This window comes from Culex pipiens, chromosome 1 (genome assembly GCF_016801865.2).
Source record: "Culex pipiens pallens isolate TS chromosome 1, TS_CPP_V2, whole genome shotgun sequence".
NCBI lineage: Eukaryota > Metazoa > Arthropoda > Insecta > Diptera > Culicidae > Culex > Culex pipiens.
In genome coordinates, this window is record NC_068937.1 from 31183033 (window position 1) to 31205206 (window position 22174).

At 34.7% G+C, this 22174-nt stretch overlaps 2 protein-coding genes across 2 annotated transcripts in view; one reads left to right on the forward strand and one right to left on the reverse strand.

Moving 5' to 3' along the window:
- Positions 1-22174, reverse strand: part of LOC120427970 (muscle-specific protein 20-like) — a 94585-nt gene that overhangs the window by 69625 nt on the left and 2786 nt on the right. The gene's annotated exons all lie outside the window — the stretch shown is intronic.
- On the forward strand, positions 736-5711 carry LOC120427972 (uncharacterized). Its single transcript, XM_039592928.2, has 3 exons — positions 736-1165; positions 1230-1472; positions 5101-5711. Exons 2-3 carry the CDS (start codon positions 1326-1328, stop codon positions 5389-5391), a joined length of 438 nt encoding a protein of 145 aa, XP_039448862.1. The 5' UTR covers positions 736-1165; positions 1230-1325; the 3' UTR covers positions 5392-5711.

A 22174-nucleotide genomic window follows, 5' to 3' on the forward strand; every position in this document is an offset into this window, starting at 1 on the left:
GTGGGAGGGGAGCCGATTACCCGCGGCCTACTCGGGGTTAGTAGGGAAGCCTTAAAAAAATTCTTAGCGTGTATTTATTCCAGTTTCACAAAAAAAGAATCAATACTTCAATCAATAAAATTGCAAGTGTTTACATTAACTAAGCCTACATTGTTTATTTTTTATATTCATCTGTTTCCCCCTTTTCACGAGCAAATGTTGAACAAATTGCTTATATATTTTTCGCTCTTTTCTCACTTTTTACTAGCAAAAAGTGGCATGTTGTCCTCGTCGTTATTTGCGGCCCACCCAGCAACACCTCTGAGGTGAGATGTGGGTGCGTGAAAAACAACCACTTTTACTAGGCACGCGGTTGCAGGTTTCGTGCAAGAAAAGATGTTTTGGGTTTTCTTGAAGGGGGAGATGTGGTGTGGGGTTGAGGGAGGAAGTATAGAGAAAAATATAGGGGTTGTTAGGTTTTTGAAGCATTTTTACGTGACTGACTATAAATTTGTATTTTATGAAAAACTAAATGATTGAAGTTCTATTACACGGAACAAAATCCGGCCAGCGGATCCGAAAAAATTTCGCGATGAAATCGAAAACATTGGCTGTTTGCGAAATCATCACAAATGTTTCCGATTTTGAAAGATTTATTTCCGCATTTGGAAAAAAATGTTTGCGATATCGCAAACACCAAGTTTGCCGTCCCCTTTTCTGTGGCGCCCGACGCAGCCAATGCGTTACGCTGCTGTCAAAATCAGCAGCTCGCGCAAACGGCTCAAACATAAACAAACAGAAATTGCGCTGGTGTTTTTTTTTATTCGGCAAATCGCGACTCGCGATTCGCGAGTGAAATAATTATTAGTTAGTTGTTAGTGCGCTATAAAGGACTCAAGACCTCGGCGGCAAGGGCGTGCCCTGCCGTAAGAATTTTGTTCATCCTGCCTGGGCCGTGGACGACGAGAAGCTGTAGCTGTTGCTGAAAAAGCTTAGTGTGAACGCGATCCCCGGCATCGAGGAGCACCGGCACCGAGCACAGTGAGAGTAGATTACGGAAATCCTAGCCAAGCATAATCTCCCAGCTAGAACCGGAGGAAGCTGGTCACCAGTGCCGCGACGGAGGACGACCATGGCGTGCCGAAGCTTACGAAAAAGTTCTGGGAGACGGAATGTTACGCAAAAAGTACAGGAGATTCCGGTTTCATAAATTGACTTTTCATTTCCCACTCTTTCTCTCATTCCCCCAGCATTCTGATTTTCTTCAATCTGACTGATTGAGCGGGCGGTCAAATTCCGGACCACAGCCATCTTGATGGGAGCCGGAGGAACGGATCTGTAGCAAGATGCTGGGAATCAGGCTTAACCGTGGCTACCGACTTGCACGTCAAACAGATGACCTAGCACTCACATGGGGCAAGCTGCGAAACACAAACACATCGAGCATGTCATCGGCCGGAACGCGAAGAGATGGACCACTCCGCATCTGGACGGTATGTCCAGCGGTGACGAGACTGCTGGTTTGAAGAGTCAAAGTACCATAAGTGGCCGCTGAAGTCACGCGATTATTCCAAGATACAGATGGAGAAGAGACCCCGAACGCGAAGAGATGGACCACTCCGCATCTGGACGGTATGTCCAGCGGTGACGAGACTGCTGGTTTGAAGAGTCAAAGTACCATAAGTGGCCGCTGAAGTCACGCGATTATTCCAAGATACAGATGGAGAAGAGACCCCGAATCTCGTCTCGCAAAATGCGTAAAATGGGCCGACTGGGAGCAAACCCAGACCAAATGATGTGAAAGGCACCCTCCACTGGACCCGTAATTTTACTTTAATAAAAAAAATTCTATAATTTTTAAAATTTCTTAAATTCTAAAATTTATAAAATTTCTTAAATAACTCAACAATTTTCAAAAATTCTCAAAAAGTTCTCTAAAATTATCTATTTTTTTTTATTTGATTCTCAAAAATTCTTTAAAAATCTCAAAAATTCTTAAACATTCTCAAAATTCCCAAAAATTCTCAAAAGCTTTCAAAAATTCTCAAAAGCTCTCTTAAATTTTCAAAAAATCTCAAAAATTATCTAATTTTTTTATTTAATTCTCAAAAAATCTCTAAAATCTCTTAAAGTTATCTAATTTTTTTCATTAAATTCTAAACAAAAATCTAAAAAAAAATCAAAAATTCCCAATAAATTCCAAAAAATTTCAAAATTCTAAAATTAAAAAAAAATCAAAAATTCTAAAAATTTGAAAAAAACTAAAATTCTTTAAAATTTTCGAAAATTCTCAGAAATTTTCAAAAAGTTCGCTAAAATTGTCCGAGCCACGTAGCCTAGTGGTAACGCTCCCGCCTAGTAAGCGGCAGATCGGGGTTCAAATCCCGGCTCGGACCAACACAACTGGTGATCTTTTCCCTTCTGGATTCGATTGCTTAGTAAAGGGAAGGTAGTGTATCGTCACAAACTGGACCTTATCACAACACCTTAGGGAGGCGACCTATGGAATGTTAACATTAACCTTAACATTAAGTTTAAAAAAAATTTAAGTTTAACATTAAGTAACATTAACCTTAACATTAAGTTGATAATGAAATTGCCACTGAATCCGCTTTGTAAATGCCGGCCCCGATACTCTTCAAGGGTGTTCCCCTCAGGAACTGGGAAAGATTTACTTTTTTTTCTAAAAAAATCTTAAAAATACTCAGAAATTCTCAAAAAAAATTAAAAAATTCTCAAAACATTTCAAAACTTCTCAAAAATTCCAAAATTTCCTAAAAGTTTTCAAAAATTCTCAAAAACTGTCAAAAGTTCTCAAAAATTCTCAATTTTTTTCAAAAATTCTCAAAAAGTTCTCTAAAATTATCTTATTTTTTTTATTTGATTCTCAAAAATTCTTTAAAAATCTCAAAAATTCTTAAAAATTCTCAAAAATTCCCAAAAATTCTCAAAAGCATTCAAAAATCTTTAAAATTCTCTAAAATTTTCAAAAAATCTCAAAAAATATCTTATTTTTTTATTTAATTCTCAAAAATTCCCAAAAATCTCAAAAATGTTCAAAAATTCTAAAAAAATTCAAAAACTCTCAAAAAACTTCAAAATTTTCAAAAATTCTCGAAAATTCTCAAAAAATTCTCAAAAAATTCCCAAAAATTCTCAAAAGTTTTCAAAAATTCTCTAAAAAATCTCATAAATTATTTATTTTTTAATTTAATTCTAAATAAATCTCAAAAAATCTCTTAAAATTATCTTATTTTTTTATTAAATTCTAAAAAAAATCTCAAATAATCTTTCCAAAAATTATCAAAAATTCTAAAATTCAAAAAAAATCAAAAATTCTAAAAAAATTAAAATAAAATCTCAAAAATTCTCCAAAAATTTCGAAAATTCTCAAAAAATTTCAAAAAGTTCGCTAAAATTATCTAATATTTTTTATTAAATTCTAAAAAAATCTTAAAATTCTCAAGAAGTTCTCTAAAAATATCTATTTTTTATTTAATTCTCAAAAATCCTTTTAAAAATCTCAAAAATTCTTTAAAAAACTCAAAAATTCTCAAAAATTCCCATAAATCCTCAAAAATTCTCAAAAGTTTTCAAAAATTCTCTAAAATTATCTTATTTCTTTATTTAATTCCCAATAATTCTCAAAAACATCTCTAAAATTATCTATTTTTTTATATTAAATTCTCAAAAATTCTCAAAAAATTTCAAAAATTCTTCAAAAATTTCCAAAAATTCCCAAAAATTCTAAAAAGTTTTCAAAAATATTAAAAAATTCTCAAAAAGTCTCAAAAATTCTCATTTTTTCAAAAATTATCAAAAATTCTCAAAAACTCTCAAAATTTTTTGAAAAAATCTCAAAAATTTTCTTAAAAATCTCTAAAATTATCTAATTTTTTTATTAAATTCTCAAAACAATTCAAAAATTCTCAAAAATTCCAAAAATTTTAAAAAATTTCTAAAAATTTCAAAAACTCTCAAAAGTTCTCAAAAATTCTCGAAATTCTCAAAAAATCTCAATTTTTTTCTAAAATTCTGAAATTTTAATTTTTTTTTAAATTCTAAAATTCTAAAATTCTAAAATTCTAAAATTCTAAAATTCTAAAATTCTAAAATTCTAAAATTCTAAAATTCTAAAATTCTAAAATTCTAAAATTCTAAAATTCTAAAATTCTAAAATTCTAAAATTCTAAAATTCTAAAATTCTAAAATTCTAAAATTCTAAAATTCTAAAATTCTAAAATTCTAAAATTCTAAAATTCTAAAATTCTAAAATTCTAAAATTCTAAAATTCTAAAATTCTAAAATTCTAAAATTCTAAAATTCTAAAATTCTAAAATTCTAAAATTCTAAAATTCTAAAATTCTAAAATTCTAAAATTCTAAAATTCTAAAATTCTAAAATTCTAAAATTCTAAAATTCTAAAATTCTAAAATTCTAAAATTCTAAAATTCTAAAATTCTAAAATTCTAAAATTCTAAAATTCTAAAATTCTAAAATTCTAAAATTCTAAAATTCCAAAATTCTAAAATTCTAAAATTCTAAAATTCTAAAATTCTAAAATTCTAAAATTCTAAAATTCTAAAATTCTAAAATTCTAAAATTCTAAAATTCTAAAGAATTTTGAGAATTTTTGAGAAGTTTTGAAATTTTTTGAGAATTTTTGATTTTTTTTTGGATATTTTGAATTTTTGAGAATTTTTGATTTTTTTTTTAGAATTTTTGACAATTTTAGATAATTTTAGAGAGTTTTTGAGAATTTTTGGGAAGTTTTGAGAATGTTTGAGAATTTAATAAAAAAATAGATTATTTTAGAGAACTTTAGAGGATTCAAGAGAAATTAGAAAATTTTAGAGAATTGTAGAGGATTTTAGAAAATTTTAGAAAATTATAGAGAATTCTGGAGAATTTGAAAAATTTGAGAGAACTTTTGAGAGTTTTGTAGAACTTTAGAATTGGTAGAGAATTGTAAATAATTTTTTAGAGGTGTAACGTTGACTCCCTTTTTTGTAATACAAATTTTAGGAAGGCATTTCAGGAAGTTTTTAATTTATTTTATTTTATTCTTGAAAAATCGAGAAACGATAATATTAAAATTTAATTTGGTGTTCTTTTTCGCAGTCTACGGCTCGCAATTGCAGCGTGAGTTCGGCGAATACCTTCACAGATCCGACTGCTGGCGGAGATTCTGTGGACTTGTTCCAGGCGGACGGTCTTCTAGTGGAGGCCACTCCGCTCAAGTCGATTCTCGAGGTGAAGATCGGCGGTCAACCTCCAGGACGAGCCAGCTCGCTGCGCGACGCGGGAAATCAGCCAGATCGACGACCCGAGCACGCTGCACCGGTCTCAGCACCTCTATCCGGGTGGCCCCGGAGCGAGAAGGACCTGTACAATCATTACCAAAAAACATAGCTGCCGCGGTGCCGGCCACAAAGACTTTGGCAAGTGGAGCATCAACGAGTGCATTTCGGCCACGCCACCTTCTTTTCTTACTGCTGGCACCGGGACTCTCGTCACGGGGAGTAACATTCCAACGGCGGCACCGACGCCCAGCGGTAACCTGCTGCCCCACGGACATCGAGGACGGCCAGATCAGAACAATCGACTCGTTCGAACCTTCACAAGTCAAAGCCAAAATAAATCGAAAAAAAAATAAAATTCCGTAGTAAACCGCTCACAGAATTGCTTTGATTTGGTATTGAATTATGATTAAATAAATGAAAAAATTGAAATCTCTTCTTCTTCTTCTTATTTCCATCCAAAATTTGAAAAGCAACGGTCAATTCAAAATAGTAAATATTGTAGTGGCTGCGTGCTGCGTGCTTTTGGCAGGCATGCGTTACGGCGTTACGTTAGCGATATCGAAAATCACCGTTTGCGATATTGGAAGCAATGCTTCCTGCTGACGGGTGTGAACGGAGGTTTGCGATTGGTAGAGCAAATCGGAAGCAAAGTTTGCGATTCCGCAAACCGGATTTTGTTCCGTGTACATTAAAAAAACCCCTTTCAAATCCTTTATACCTTCTCATTTTAATTTTAATACTCAAAAACAGAAATACATCGTAATTAAAACTAAAATGATTGTGTTTTTTAAACCCTAAACCAGAACAATCGAATTCATTATTTTTTATTCTTATCTGTCATTGAATACTCCGGAGCGCTGGGCTGTGATTGGTCTCGCAATCCAAAGGTCGTCAGTTCGAATCCAGGGGTTGAAGGTTTCTTGTAGTAAAAAAATGTTTGGATGCTCGTCCCATTCTAGTATTCGGACTCCAAGGTTTGCGCAGAAAATTGCAATAGAGACCACAAATGACCTGTGGGTCGTTAAAGTGGATGGTTTGTTGTTGTTTTTTGTAGTTGTTAAACTGTCATTGAATCCGGTTTGTAAATATCAGCCCCAGTACTCTTCAAGGAATAGGGAAAGATTTACTTTTGATCATTTTAGAACATTTAAATGTGACACACAGGACACAAATGATTTCCTAATGAAAAATTGGACTCAAAAAAGCTTGTAAAACTGATAAATTTATAAAGTAAACCGTGGCAAGAGTGCGCACCAGCCTTTTCTGGCCTGAATTGCAATGAAAATTTTCAATATTTGGCTGGTGCACTTAAATGTCCCATACAAATTTATATGGAGAAAATAAAAGTTGCTAAAATGGATTGATACATAACCAAAACATTGTAATACGATGAAAAAATGCCTTCCATGCCAAAAAGATCAAAGTTTCTAGCAAATTACCTTAATTATGACTTTTTAAAATTTGAAATTATCGAAACTACTTGTTAAAAACACCCCTTTGATAAAATATTTATGAATTTTCATAGAAAGTGTTTCTTTTTGATTGAAAAATAACCCCCTAAACTAAAATAGGTGAAATAGTTCATTTCCAGAGTTTTTTTGAAAAGGTCCTATAAGCTATTGTCTTTCATATGTTTATAGGACCTTATCAAAAAAAGTCGAGATTTACAAATTATAATATCCAATGCGCACTATTGTCCCGTACAGTGCGCACACTTGCCCCAAGGCCGGAGCAAGAGTGCGCATTTGTGATTTTTACAGATTTTGCCTATATCTCGAACCACATTTCTTTTTGAAAAAGTCTTGTAATAGGTTTTGAAAATTAATATAGCTTTCTGTTCGGCCAGGGGCCGACTCCGCGGGGGCCAGAACCACCAGCTTACCGATTCTTTCCAAATTCTACTGCAGCAAACGGAAACAGGTGAAATAAAACACCGAGCTTGAGTACTCCGCCAGGCGACTTGCCTAGTCGGAGGTTTGATGAGAAAGAGAACGTTTATTTGCACGAATCTTAACTCTACACTTTTCACAGGTCATAAAAGTATCACAGATAAAATGTAAACAAATAACAATACTGCCCTACGTTGTGTTTGTGTTTCAGTGTGGTGACAATCAGATATTCACCACACTGCATTGGCGAGGGGTGCTTTGTTTACCTTAATTTGCACCCTGGAACACTAGAGATGTTAGGGTTCCAACATACTCCCCGCCAAAAACGAATGTTTTTAAATTTACCGAAACGCTCTTTCACTAACGCAAGTTGGTCACGATGGTGTTTGGGAAATGGCCGAAGCCGCCATTTTGGATGAGAAAAGGATTTGTAGGGATGGGAAGGTTACCTTTCTTGCCGATTCCGTGGATACCTAATCCGAGAACAGCCGAACTGGATACTGTTCAGAGGTTGCAGACTCGGCAACCCCGGCCTTGCCTTCTGGGAGCACAAGACCCGAATCTCCACTTCAGGAAACAGCACAGCGAAGCCGGATGAGCCGCCGTAAGCCGAGGATGATGATCCGGAGTACCCACTGCGGTCGTGGGTCACTCTGACACGGGAAACAGGGTTCCGCAGATGCCTAAATCGGGAGACAGGGCTCCGCAAATGTCCACTCAGGCGGTGGACCGACCGAAAACGATGGAGATCATCCGTGCGGGGTTGTCCAGCTGGTGTGGACCGAGACTTACGGGGTCAAAATCGGCGGGACGAGCGGCTTGTCGACGAGGACACTTGAAGAACAGCGATGGCGGCTTCTTCATCTTGGAACTGCTACTTAACGATGGCGAACTCCGAGGAAGAATGGCGGTGGTGATCCGGCGAAGACCATCCTGGTCACGGCACCAATGTTCGGCCAGGGGCCGACTTTGAATTCCCTACGTTGTGTTGTTGTTGTTGTCCAGGCGCGTAGAATCTCCAAATTGAATAGAATAAAACAATCGTTTGAATTAACTGCTGAGCCAACCGTCTCGGACAGTGGTCAGCGCGCGAAGAGGCAGAATAATAGTTTATTGTTCTCGATACGGGTACAGAAGTAAACATTCAGGGGACGGACACAAATACCGTCTTGCACGAACACTTTCTTTTGATATCACATTTAAATGTGACATCAAGTGTTTATTTTTAATACAAGTATTTTTTTTGAGAGATTTTTAATTCTAAAACATAAGCAATTCTTTTGAAAATTTGCGAAGAATAATTTAACATTTAACGATTTCAAAAATATAAGCTGTTGCAAATATTTTTCAAAGTTTTTATTTTGCTTATTTTAAAATCACTTTTTGTTACTAAAAATTTACATAAAAAATCAATTTTCAAAAAATTTAGAACATAAAAATGGATGTCTTATGTGCATCGTTTTCATGTAATAGAATTTTTTATTTAACTTTTTTTGAGAAAAAGTTGCAGTTTTTCTTTTTTTTATAGTGCCCATGCTTTCCAATTTTATTTCAAAATTTTAAAAAATCTGCCAAGCTATTGAAAACTTCACAAATAAGTGATAATTAGGGTGCCTTAAAAAAAGGACCCCCAGATCCAAAAGCAGAAAACGGATTTTTGGGTTATTTTAAGCATCTGTGTAAATTTTGAGCAGAATTAACCATTACCCCTTTGATACTCGAGCCTAAAGTTGGTGAAAAAATTGTTTTTCCTACAAAAAATACATTTTTGAATCGCTAATTACTTTTCAGGATCGAGTTTACAGCTTTGGCATGTTCGACAAAGTTGTAGGGCATTATTTTCACTTTTGAGAATATTTGGATGGAAGTAGCGCGCCCTGTAGAGAAAACCGTAAGAAATTTTTTTCATGCATTTTTTCGATTTTTTCCAAACAAGCTTCACCTTCAAGTATCAAAAGGTAAATGTTGACCGATTTTGCTCAAATTTTACCAACAGTCCTAAAATAACTCAAGGAACAATATTCAGTTTGTGGAGCGAGGTTTAGAAAAAAAAGTCCCATATGTTGGGTACCCTAGTTATTATAAATCTCAATTTCCTGTTTTTTTATCACAGCAATCAATTATTATTATCAATTACAGCTCATAAAAAGTGTTTTCGACTGGAATCAAGTGATAAATACCTCAAACGGAAGTGAGCAAGCAAGTTTCTATCGAAGGTGTTCCAAAATAAGTTGTTTAAACAGTGTAAATCAGCAAATTGGATGGAGTTAGGAGCGAGTTCTAAACCTCCCAAATTGGTGAGAATTTTCCCTTTGTTGTGTTTTAAAGTTGGAAAAGAGTGAAGTTGACTGTGATTTAACACTTATGTGGCACAAAACACGATAGTTACATAAGTCAGTCATACAAGCAGTGAAAGAAACTGTTATTTAAGTTATGTTGAGATTTTTTCTCGTATGTTTATCAAAAACAATTGTCTAACTATTATTCAACAGTCGACAAGTTATGAGTGCTACTTGGGAAAGGTCTTGTCATCAAAGTTCAAAAAAGCAAGTATTGGGAATTATCTAAGTTAATAATTTACATAAAAATGGCTATATCTGGCTATAATGGCGCACTTTGTCAAAATTTCAATTTATTTTTTCATAAAATCTCAATTTGATCAAATTATAGTAAAAACAAGGGATTTCAAAAATCATGTTTTTTTCAAATCAGAACAAGTGATTTCAAAAATCAGCAAACAATAATTTACGTGTATAATTTTTTTTGTGTAGTCCTCATTCATACTCAAGAATTTGCTCAAGACACCAACTCGATCAGAAACATCCTTCAAAAGATACATATTTTCTTATTTTTCAATACCATTTTTGCATATTTTTTGATTTTTTTTCGTGTTTACCAAAATGCAGAGTTACCGTCATCATGGGTGACATTAGGTTTGGGAGGTGAGATTGAGTGATAGAAAAATGCAAAAATATGTGTGACCCAATATCACCTCCCAGACCCAATATTTTTGAAGCAAATGTATATAAAATTTTCTGATCTTTTCGAAACAATATTTTCGGAGATGCTTAAGCTTGGTCATGACTTCAACAGGTAAAAAAGGGGTGGATTTAACTCAAAAACGGGGCACGATTTCAAAATTTATGTAATAAACCTTTAGGTTACAAACATGATTTTTCATCAAAATATAAAGTCAACATATTTTTTTCGACTTTTCCCATGCTCATTAAACATCGTTATTTTTTTCATGAAAAATTGGCAACACTGCCAAATAAATTTTGATCTACGTGTTTTGCAAATAAACTATATAGAACATTGTTACACTCTAAAAAATATCCCTGCAAAAGTAACAAAAATACCAAATTTTAAAATGAAAAATTTTGTTCTAAATGAAAAAAATTACCCTTCTGGGTTAATGAAGATTTGAAAAGTACATTAAATTTCCCTTAAAATTACATGTTCCAGAAATGTTAACAGTTGAGTAACGGAAAATAGCAGAGTTTAAAACTTTGTTTGTGCTTTTTCGATAAAAATTCGTTTTTACTGAGTACGCCATCAAATCGGGCTTCCAATTTTACATAAAAGTCCCTTTGACACCAAATTTCCATATCATCACCATTTCAGGCTGCAAATTATTGAACAACACGTCTTTTTTCGCATGTTCCAAAATTGACCGCCCCTCCGATTCGTGATCAGGGACAAAAGTTACCCCTTAGGACAAAGTTTCAGGCAAATCAAAGAGGGGTCGGGGTAACTGCTGTGTGAGTTGGCGGAGAATGACCCAACTGTAAATAATTGTGGGTTCGATACTTTTTTTTCTATTTTTACAATTGACAAATATCTCCTAAATTTCGTGTAAACCACACACTCTGAAACATAAAGAAGCTTTACTTTGCATCTCCGTCCTGTACACCTTGAAAACCATTCCTCCGCGCAATGGTGTGCAGCAATTGCAAATTGCATCTGGTGCATTTACCTTCCGAAGCCTCAGGCTGGCACTTGCCACTAGTAATGATGCATCAATTTATCGCTTCGGTTGGTGAAAAACTGCACAGGGTGAGTGCAATGCGCGCCCGAGCTTTCTAATTAAGTTATTTTTGTGATTGGTATCTTAATTCCAAATGCAGCAGCAGTACCCGAGTGCGCACATGAAGTTATTTATCGAGGCACTTTGGCTAAGCTGGAGTCGGGCTAAATTTATGCATCAAAATTCGATCTAATTAAAGGCGTTGGATTGGTGGGGGTGTAAATATTTAGCAAGGGTAGCAATCATTACATTTATTGATAGTGGTGCGTTTTTTGTTGCTGATCAAAAGTACTTCAAAAATCCAAAATACAAATTTTATTCCACAAATAAATGACTTCCCAATCGCAAATGGTGTGCAAAGATCATCGAGCTAATTTTGGAACGCTGAGTTTTGCCACCTTCCGTGTTATTTTTCACATTCCATTATTTTTTCACGCTTCCTCTACAACCCGGGGGGGCATTCGGCCGAGGTCGATCATACAAAGTGGAAATGTGTTCTGGCTTTCCTTCATTTTCAATTTCATTTTCTTTTCGAGTGGAGTGACTTTGAAAATTTTCAAAATCTGAATTCAAATCATTTCTTACCGAAACATGTTTTGCCTTAAAAATCAAATTTCAATTATAAATAAATCATAACATGAAAACATGACATTCGCACCCCATGTGACGGTGACTTTTCCTCTGTTTACATACCACGCAGGTCATGCGTTTGACCGCGAAAACATGTTTCATCGTCCGTCACCATCATCGAGTTTGAGAAAACGCGATTCTGGGACGGTTTTTCTCTCGTCACTGCCAAGGTTTGACCGTGACACAGAGGGTGCGAGAATATTTGAGTCATCTATTTTATTTTGATGGTGTGTTTTGGGTGGGTTCTAGAAAAGGTGGGAGATGATTTAAATGCGAAAAGAGACGCATCAACCAAGTTTGATGGAAAAACGGAATGTTGATGGAATAGTTTCACAGAAGATGATATTTTGTAAGGTTGAAACTTACCGCTTTAATGATGTAATTTTACCTCAATTTAGACTGAAAAAGTGACATTACACCAGTAAAGTTGCAAAATTACAAATTTTCAGAGGTAAAATTACAAAAAATTTCTGACATAAGAGATAAACTTCTTAACAGATGTAATATTACCATGATTTATTTTTAATTATTTTTAATTTTTTCAAGATTTTTTAAGCTTTCCCGTAAAAATTACCATTTCAAAGAGGTATTAGACTATGGAGCAATTCCAGCTCAAATCGGGAATTATTCTGGTACTTTTGTACCCGACCCTCTCCGATTTCAATGAAACTTTTTAGACATGTTTTCCTAGGCCTATATAAGACATTATGGAGCCAATTGTACTCAAATATAACTTTTAAGCAGGGCGTAAGTTATTAGAATATTTTGTTATTTAAAAATTACTGTTGAGGTACAGTAGCCGTTGCATCGTATCAAATAGTAGTCAAAGACAAACTTGTAGAAAATTTAATGGGCTCTCTGACAAAAATACACTGAAAGAAAAATACACGCCAATTTTATGAGAATTTTCAATTTTTAAGTTTAAAAGTTAAGTTTTAAGGTGATGTTACGATTTTTTTTGTTCATTTTTTTATGAAAATAGCCTAAAATGTGACAAAAAGACTTACGAAAAATGCAGGATGGTATGTCTCTCCTAAAAAATATACAAAAATCATTTACTAAAACTGTTTTTTTTTTAGGTCTAAACCATGTCTAAACGTCAAAATTTTTAAAAACTGATAGTGAGAATCGATTCCTCAGACAATTTTACATAAAAGTCTCTATATTGACCATATTTTATTTTTAAAACCGCTGTATCTTCACAAGGATTGGACATAGGACAATTGTCAATATGGAGACTTTTATGTAAAATTGTCCGGGGAATCGATTCTCACTATCGGTTTTTGAAAATTTTGACTATAAGACCATTTTTCAAAAAAATGATATAAGTAAATGATTTTTCTATTTTTTTTAGGAGAAACATACCATCCTGCATTTTTCGTGAGTCATTTTATCTCATTTAAGGCTATTTTCACAAAAATTTTGAACGAAAAAAAATCTTGACATCACCTTAAAATTTAAATTTTAAACTTAATAATTTAAAATTCTCATAAAATTGGCGTGTATTTTTCTTTCTGTGTATTTTTGTCAGTACCTATCATCACGGATTTTACAAAATTTCTTGTCTCCTTAGTGAACTTACAACTCATGTTCCCTTATTAAAAACACAAAAAGGACTTTTTATATTCTTGGTGTTTTGGAATCGGGATGATGTCAGCTATCCATTGCAACTATAATTACATAAAAATTTCCACAAAAATACGTTTTTTTCCTGTATTTTGAAAATGCAATGTTTCTAAAAAATACTTGTTGCAGCCAACCATAGAGTTATCTACGTGCGTATGTATTGCGTGTACGTACACGAAAAAAAGTGAGGTTAAATTTTGTACCAGCCAGCAAAACAAATGGTGTGCAAGTGTGTGTGAGATCGGGCTTAGATAGCTCTATTGGTCACTCCATCCTAACTACTCCTTACTTGTGGTTTGGTTGAGCGTTTTAGCAGAATGCATTACTATGAATACAAAGAGACGAGTTGTTCCTTTTAATTCCGCTATATATTTTTAATATCTTGACAGATACGTATTTCGTCTACTACTTGCAGACTTCATCAGTGTTCTGTTCTCGACTGAAGGTTCATCGCTGGTGTATCCGTATTTGTAGTTACTGTAGGTACTACCTCCTTGTTCTTCTTTGGTGCCTGTATAGGTAACAGCTTAAACAGCCACGTTGAGCCGTTACCTGAATCTATGTTGAGTAAACGTTTGTTGCCTGCCTTGAAGATTTCCAAACTTTCGGCGACAGCAAGCTTCGATGGGTTCGTGATGTGTCTTAAGATGACCGCGTCGCTAGTTGTGATGTTATGTTTCTCCTTGATGATGTGTTCAGCTACTGCTGACTTGAAATGGGGGACAAATCCTTTCCGTATTTCCTCCTTGGCAATTCTGACATCGGTGTCTAAATGTTCGCCCAACCTGGTTTGCAGCAATCTCTTAGTTTGTCCAATGTAGCTCATATCACAGTGGCCGCAGGATACCTCGTAAATGCCGGGTTTGCCTAAAGTCGGTATGGGGTCTTTCGTTGAACCTAAGATGGATTCCAACTGGTTGTTTCTACTGCTGAACACTAAATCGATGCCATATTTAGCCAGTTTTTGTCGTAATGGGCGTGTTATCCTGTAGTCGAATTCTACTGCTGCTCTTCGTAGTGGCTCTACTGGTGGTGTAAGGGTTGTGAGTGACGTTCTGTGGAGTTTTCTTTCCTTCTTATCGATGATTGCTTGGATAGTTGTTCTGCTGTAACCGTTGATTTCCGCTGTTTCAAAAATGAACAACTATCCAAGCAATCATCGATAAGAAGGAAAGAAAACTCCACAGAACGTCACTCACAACCCTTACACCACCAGTAGAGCCACTACGAAGAGCAGCAGTAGAATTCGACTACAGGATAACACGCCCATTACGACAAAAACTGGCTAAATATGGCATCGATTTAGTGTTCAGCAGTAGAAACAACCAGTTGGAATCCATCTTAGGTTCAACGAAAGACCCCATACCGACTTTAGGCAAACCCGGCATTTACGAGGTATCCTGCGGCCACTGTGATATGAGCTACATTGGACAAACTAAGAGATTGCTGCAAACCAGGTTGGGCGAACATTTAGACACCGATGTCAGAATTGCCAAGGAGGAAATACGGAAAGGATTTGTCCCCCATTTCAAGTCAGCAGTAGCTGAACACATCATCAAGGAGAAACATAACATCACAACTAGCGACGCGGTCATCTTAAGACACATCACGAACCCATCGAAGCTTGCTGTCGCCGAAAGTTTGGAAATCTTCAAGGCAGGCAACAAACGTTTACTCAACAAGGATTCAGGTAACGGCTCAACGTGGCTGTTTAAGCTGTTACCTATACAGGCACCAAAGAAGAACAAGGAGGTAGTACCTACAGTAACTACAAATACGGATACACCAGCGATGAACCTTCAGTCGAGAACAGAACACTGATGAAGTCTGCAAGTAGTAGACGAAATACGTATCTGTCAAGATATTAAAAATATATAGCGGAATTAAAAGGAACAACTCGTCTCTTTGTATTCATAGTACTCCTTACTGCCCATGTTCGCATAAATGTCCCATATGCAAAAACAGCAAGCTGACAAAAACGCATTTGAAGTTTGTCCCATGCATAAGGCAACGGGTTAAGTTTTCGCGAAAAAACTGGATTTCCTCATGATTTCTAGAACAAAGTACTGGATGTTATAGGCTCTTTTGAAAGAGCATACGATTTTGAACCAAACTGCATCAATAACTCGAAATCGATGAAAATGCATATGGGACATTTATGCGATCATGGGCAGCTTAGTACTGTGTAAACAAGTACCCCTCGCCAAAGCAGTGTGTGTTTGGTGAATTACTAATGTCACCACACTGATACACAAACACAACGTAGGCTAGATTTGACATTTGTTTATTTACGATCTGTGATTGAAGAAGATTAGTGCTTAGATTTAAGAACAAATGTTACGTTTTAAGTTTAGTGAAATAAATCGTTCTCTTTCTACTTAAGCCTCCGAGCAGGCAAGTCGCCTCTCGGAGCACTCGAATCCGGTGTTTTCTTTAAACCGCTCCGAACTCTGGTCCGCTGGTCGTCCGCTTCGTCTGCTGCTGAAAGGAATCGGTCAGTTGGTGGCTCTGGCCCCCGCGTAGTCGGCCGCTGGCCGAACAATACTAAAAACTATTGTTTTTGAAATATGGGTGTCGAATGATCTGGGTTTTTTCATTCATTTCGATAGCTATATTCTTGAAAATACTCAAAATTTAAACAAATTTATAAATTTATGTTTTTTTCATTATAAATATCAAAGAATCGGGATTTTCCATAAATATCAAAATAATAACACATTTTTTTGAAAATACTCAAAATTTCCACAAAACTACGTATTTTCGAAAAAGTACTCGAAATTTTATTACTTTTCACAATATGGATATCAAATGATCGGGATTTTTTCATTCATTTCAAAAGTAATAACACATTTTTTTTGAAAACACTCGAAATTTTCACAAAACTACGTACTATAAAAAAAATTAAAAGAAAAATATTGTTTGCAAAAAATCCGATTATTTGATACCCGTATAATAAAACTGAAATTTTGAATATTTTTTTCACAAATACGTAGATTGGTGAAAAATTTGAGTATTTCAAAAAAAAATATTATTGCTATCGAAATGTATGAACAATTTCCAATCATTTGATACACATATTGATAAATACTGAAATTTCAAGTATTTTTTCGAAAATACGTAGTTTTGTAAAAAAAATAGTATTTCACGAAAAATTTAACTATTATCGAAATGTTTGAAACATTCCGTTCATTCGATATCCATATTGTAAAATACTTAAATTTTGAGTATACTTTCGAAAATTCTAAGTTTTGTGAAAAATTCGAGTATTTTCAAAAAAATGTGTTTTACTTTCGAATGTATGAAAAAAATCCGATCATTTGATACCCATATTGTAAAATACTTAATTTTTTTGTTTTTTTTTCGAAAATTTGTATTTTTGGGGAAGTATTGAGTATTTTCAAAAATTTGTGTTATTACTTTCGGATGTATGAAAAAATCCCGATCATTTGATAACCATATTGTAAAAAATCGTTTTTTTTTGTTTTTTTTCCAAAAATTCGTAGTTTTGTGACAATTTTGAGTACTTTCAAAATGTATGAAAAAACCTTGATCATTTGATACCCATAAACAGCAGTTCCATATGAAAGTTAAAGAAAAAAAAAATAAAAGTGCTTCGATATGGGTCAAACATTTGCTGAGGGCCAAAACAATAAGACCCGTATTTTTTTGTTTGGCCATTAGGGTGGCCTACGCCATGTTAGGGTGGTCCGAAAAATGGCAATTTGCGTCGATTTTCACAAAACCACTTTAAAAAAAAAATCATAACTTCGCTCCATTTTAACCGATTTCAGCTGTCCTGGGCGCAAATAAAAGATGATAAGTTTGACTTCCAAGAAAAAATAATGTGGAGTTTCAAAAATCTAGCCTAACATTTGAAAAAGTCTTATGAAAACATCAAATGCCATTTTGACGGTGTCTGGACCAAAGAGCCTATATCTGAAAATATTTTTAACGGATTCCTCGGACAATTTTACATAAAATATAAAAAAATTGGCGAGGTTCATCAACAGGATTCAGAAATATGTTCTTTTGAAAAAAAAATCCGGGGTTTTCGGCGCGCGCGAAAACGGGAAATTGACGAAATCGGCAAACAATCAACTTTTTTCACTGAATCTGCGATAACTGGAAAATTTCAGCGATGACCTAAACATGTAAGGTTACTAAAATTTTCGTAATTGAGATTTTTTTCGAGAATGTGTATGATATTTATATTTATGATTTAATCATATTCACTTCCCGGAAAAAAGTGACTTGTCACAAGTGACGAACCCAAACATGCCAATCGCCACATAAAGCACTGGCCACTTCTGCTCCCAACCAGCACCCACTCATCATAATCCGTTCATAAACATTTTTGCCTATACTGCTTTTAATGAATTCAATTGTTTTAGCCAAGTGAGCATCGACCGTTTCATCGTTTTGATCGTTTGCGTGAGCATTGCCGGGGAAGTCGAGGGAGTGCAAGCAGTACAATTTTCATTTAATACATGGTTACCTTTTTTTTCTTAAGGCGTGTGTGTGTGAACAAGGAATAAACATAAAATGCAAGAAAAACTGTGTGTGAGTAATGATAATGTGCACTCTCAAATTAAAAGCCTAGCAAAACAGAGTGTTCTCTGAGCATGCCAAGCATAACCAAACCACAAACAAAAGTGATTCGAAAAGGAAAACAACAATAAAATAAAAAATGCAAGGAAAAGTGTTAAGAGAGACATCAGTTTTATTGCGGTCTGGCTTTTTCAATTGAATTGTAACGTTTCGTTTGGCTCACATTTGACAGGCTGTGGAAAAGGCAATTTTGCAGGGTTTCTGTAATGGTGATGGATAAGTTATCCGTTTTAGGCTTGAGATATCATGATTTTATGTTTTGACAGAACGCCTCGTTGAATTATGAAAATATGAGCCGAGAAATTTAAATGCTTTTTTATTGCTTTTTATGCCGCAGCAAATGAAATTTAAATGAGAAACTTTCTGTCATTTTAAAAAAGTGTTCTGTTGAAATAAATTTAACATGGTAAGTGAGCACAAAACAAATAAATATAAAAAAATATTCAATAACGTTCAGGTACCGATAAAGTCATTGCATCAAACGGTCAAACATTCTTTTTCCTTCAACGGAACATCCAACATCAAATACCAAACAACAACAACAACAAACACCCAGCAAAGGTTCATTACATCCCATCGTTAGCGATCCTCGCCGCGTACCAATCTAACCAACAAATAGTGCTAATTTCCATCATTACTGAAAATCAAACACCGCCACCACCAAATAGAAAAGCCACCCAACCGTGGGGGTGGTGGTGGTGGTCCATCCAGCCGTCAAATGGCCATGCAAAGGCCCCGATTGTGATCATCATCGTGATGTGATGAGCACCTTCGGAGGGATTAATTAATCGCTCCTCTGCACAAAATCATGATGCAGCCAAACGCACACATAGAGTAAGTGGTGGTGCATCGTGTGCCATTAACGTACCTTTATGCAGCTGCATCGAATTTACATGAGGTAAATCTGCATTGCATATTTCCCCCGAAGAAGGGCATAAAATTGCATCAAATTGACTCTCAACGTCAGTTGGGAAGTGATTTGAGGAGTTAATTTGAAACATTAAGGTGAAGGTATTTAAATCAATTTAACGAATTCCTGCACCAAAATGAATCAGCATGTGCCGGTTGTTGCCTTCTTGGCCACTGAAAGAATTTTTGGTCTAAATCAAATGTGATTCAAAATTTTGTGGTACAATCATTGACGTCCTAGTTAACAATCATTGATTAATGACGAATTCCATAACTTTGCAAGGAATGGGATAATCATTACCAAAAGGAATTGTAGGACGGTACACATAAAAAAAATAATGGTGAAATTACATCTAAAAAGAGATACATCTTTTATGTCAGAAAAAATGTGTAATTTTACCTCTGAAAATGTGTAATTTTACCACTATTCTGGTGCAATGTCGCTTTTTCAGTCTAAATTGAGGTAAAATTACATCATAAAAGAGGTAATATTTAACCTTCCAAAATTACACCTTCGAAATTTACACAATTTTTTGCTGTGTATTCTAAACAACTTGTAGAAGGAATTTTGTCAAAATGATGGAAGTCTTCACGATAAAATAATAAATCCGAATAAATATAAAATTCGTCGTTTTTACCCATGTAATATTGACCCATATTAAGAGAATGACGCATTATAAGATTATCAATTGATGCAAATCATTAAATTATAGATCAGGTCTATATAAAACATGTTATCACTTAAGATCGTAGATCGCGTCAATCACTCTTGAAGCAATGTCAATGATGGTTTTGTATATATTAGGATGTAAAAAAAATGACTTTTTGGCGGGCATTCAGGGGCTGATTCCGGTGGTTAGGGGCTGATTCCGGTGGAAGGGCGGAGCGCCAGCTCCTGTTACTTCCAATCAAGCTCATATTTGGGATTTGGGTTCAGTACGCCCACCGGAATCAGCCCCTGAATGCCCGCCAAAAAGTCATTTTTGTTACACTCTAGTATATATAGCTCAGAAATAAATAAAAATTGAATCATTAAAATTGAATAAGTATAGGAAAACATAGTTCTAAATATGCTCTTTGAACATTTCCAATGAAAAGACACAGATTGTTAAAAAAAATGAGACACGATATTGAATTGATCCTAATCTAATCTAATCTAATCTAATCGAATACAAAGCATCCGGGAAGAACTTATGGTTAGATTACGCCTCAAGTTCCTTCTTGTCATTATTAATGATTGCAGTACTTTCGAGAACCCCCGAAGTGTATTACACTCATTAAAGCGGCCCGGCCTACTGCGTTGCATTAACCGCATGAGACAGATTCTATGAACGGATCCCACATTTCATAGAACCATCAGGGGCAGAAGAAGAAGCCGGGGACATACCGTACCAACCGGTTCGAGTTATTTATAGATTATAATGGTGTGTGGTGTGTAGGGGAATCGTTGGGGAAGGGATTGTTGTATTATATAGTAAATGACCTTGTGACATTATTTCACCACTATGGATTAATTCACTGAAGGAATATTAATCCCTTGGTGGCCGAATGGCTAGAGCATCCGACTCCCAATCCAAAGGTGTGAGTTCGAATCCCGCCTGATTCTATGCGTTTTTTTGTTCATATTCAAAGTTCATTTACAGTCGAAAAATTTCAAGGAGACCGGTCGGAAATCGAACCCTGAACCTTCCGCTTATGAGGCGGGAGCCGTAGCCATTAAGCCACGGGCCGGTCCCAAGACACGATATTGAATTGATCCCTGAATTATACTCTAGAATCTCAATACTAACACCATTTTATGATACCTACACTCTACAATCATACTGTTGAATCGTTGAAAAAATAGTAATAAATTTATTTTAAAAGTTCTCATAGATATTTTTAGTTTTTTCTGGATTTGGAATATTTCTGAAAACAAAAAAAACAACAAATTTTCAAAGCGCACTGTATTTCTGGCAATCATGTTTGCAATTCTGATCAAATGATGTTAAGTGAGGTTTTACGAAAAATCTGGACCAACATATGAAAAAGGCGCATAAGCGTTTTGGCAGCTGGAACTGTATTGCAATTTCCGGGGCCAGCTATTTTTCAAGATTCGAGTTTTGTGAGGAAGTTATAGTTAGCCTGATATTAATCAAACTGTCAAATAATGATCTAATCATGATGCCAAGCAAAACTAAGTAAAAGAGCCAAAGACGAAGTGCAAACAATCAGTCCATCCTGCTCATGACAGTTGTGGTTTGCTATAGGAACAAGCAAGAAGTACTGATTGTTTACACTTCGTCTTTGGATCAAATTTTTATATCCAAATAGAATTTTTTAAGTGCTATTTTCAGAACAATAATTAATAATCATTGTGATCGGAATTGTTTCTAGAATTAATTAAACCATGAAAAAAACATACCGTAAACCGGGGTGACTTTGATAGGATTTCAATTTGTTTTTAGAATATTTTCCAACAGGTAAGGTTTTTCTCAAGATTATTATTTTTAAAACATGTACTGGGGTAGGCCACACAAAGTCCATGCACTATTTTGGAAAAAAAGTTTTTTCAAGAGTGTTTAGAAAAATAGTTACGTTAAAAATTCTTATTTTGAATTCCGGGGTGACTTTGATAGTCATAGTTTTTCTTGTTAAAATCATATTTAAGATGTTCCAACTTTATTTGTACGTTAAATGTACCATCACTAAAGTCGCTGATATAGTTTGTAAGAAAAGAAATCAATGTTTATGTTAAGTTAACTAAGTTTATAAGCTTTTTAACAAAATACATATAAATTTTAGGTAAAATTGTTAAAAAGTCGGAATTTTGCCTGAAATTTGTTAAAACTAGTTTTGTTTTCAAAATTATCGATTTATATTGCATTTTATACTGAATTCGAAGCACGAATCACAAGTTTTCACATTTTACATGAAATTTTTTCAACTGAAAATGCCTATAAATTTGAAGATTTTTTTTAACTGTGTTTCAAAAATGCATATTATTTATTATTTACAAACATATTTAACCTTCTCCTAGTGGAAAATTGTCCAAAGAATCCGAAAATGCATTCCGTTTTCCGATTTCAAAATCATGTTCACTGAGAAAATCATGACACTTTGAGAAGTTTAAAATAATGACTTTCATTAACATTTTCTTAACTATAGTTAACTAAATTTTTAAACTCTTCAAAATTTTATGAGAACTTCTTCTTGAGGTACTT

Bases quoted from the DNA above. Each gene is read 5' to 3' on its own strand.
- LOC120427972 (XM_039592928.2), top strand. From the start codon at position 1,326: ATGCTGGGAATCAGGCTTAACCGTGGCTACCGACTTGCACGTCAAACA. The intron at 1,473-5,100 runs GTATGTCCAGCG...TCTTTTTCGCAG, and splicing joins GACCACTCCGCATCTGGACG to TCTACGGCTCGCAATTGCAG.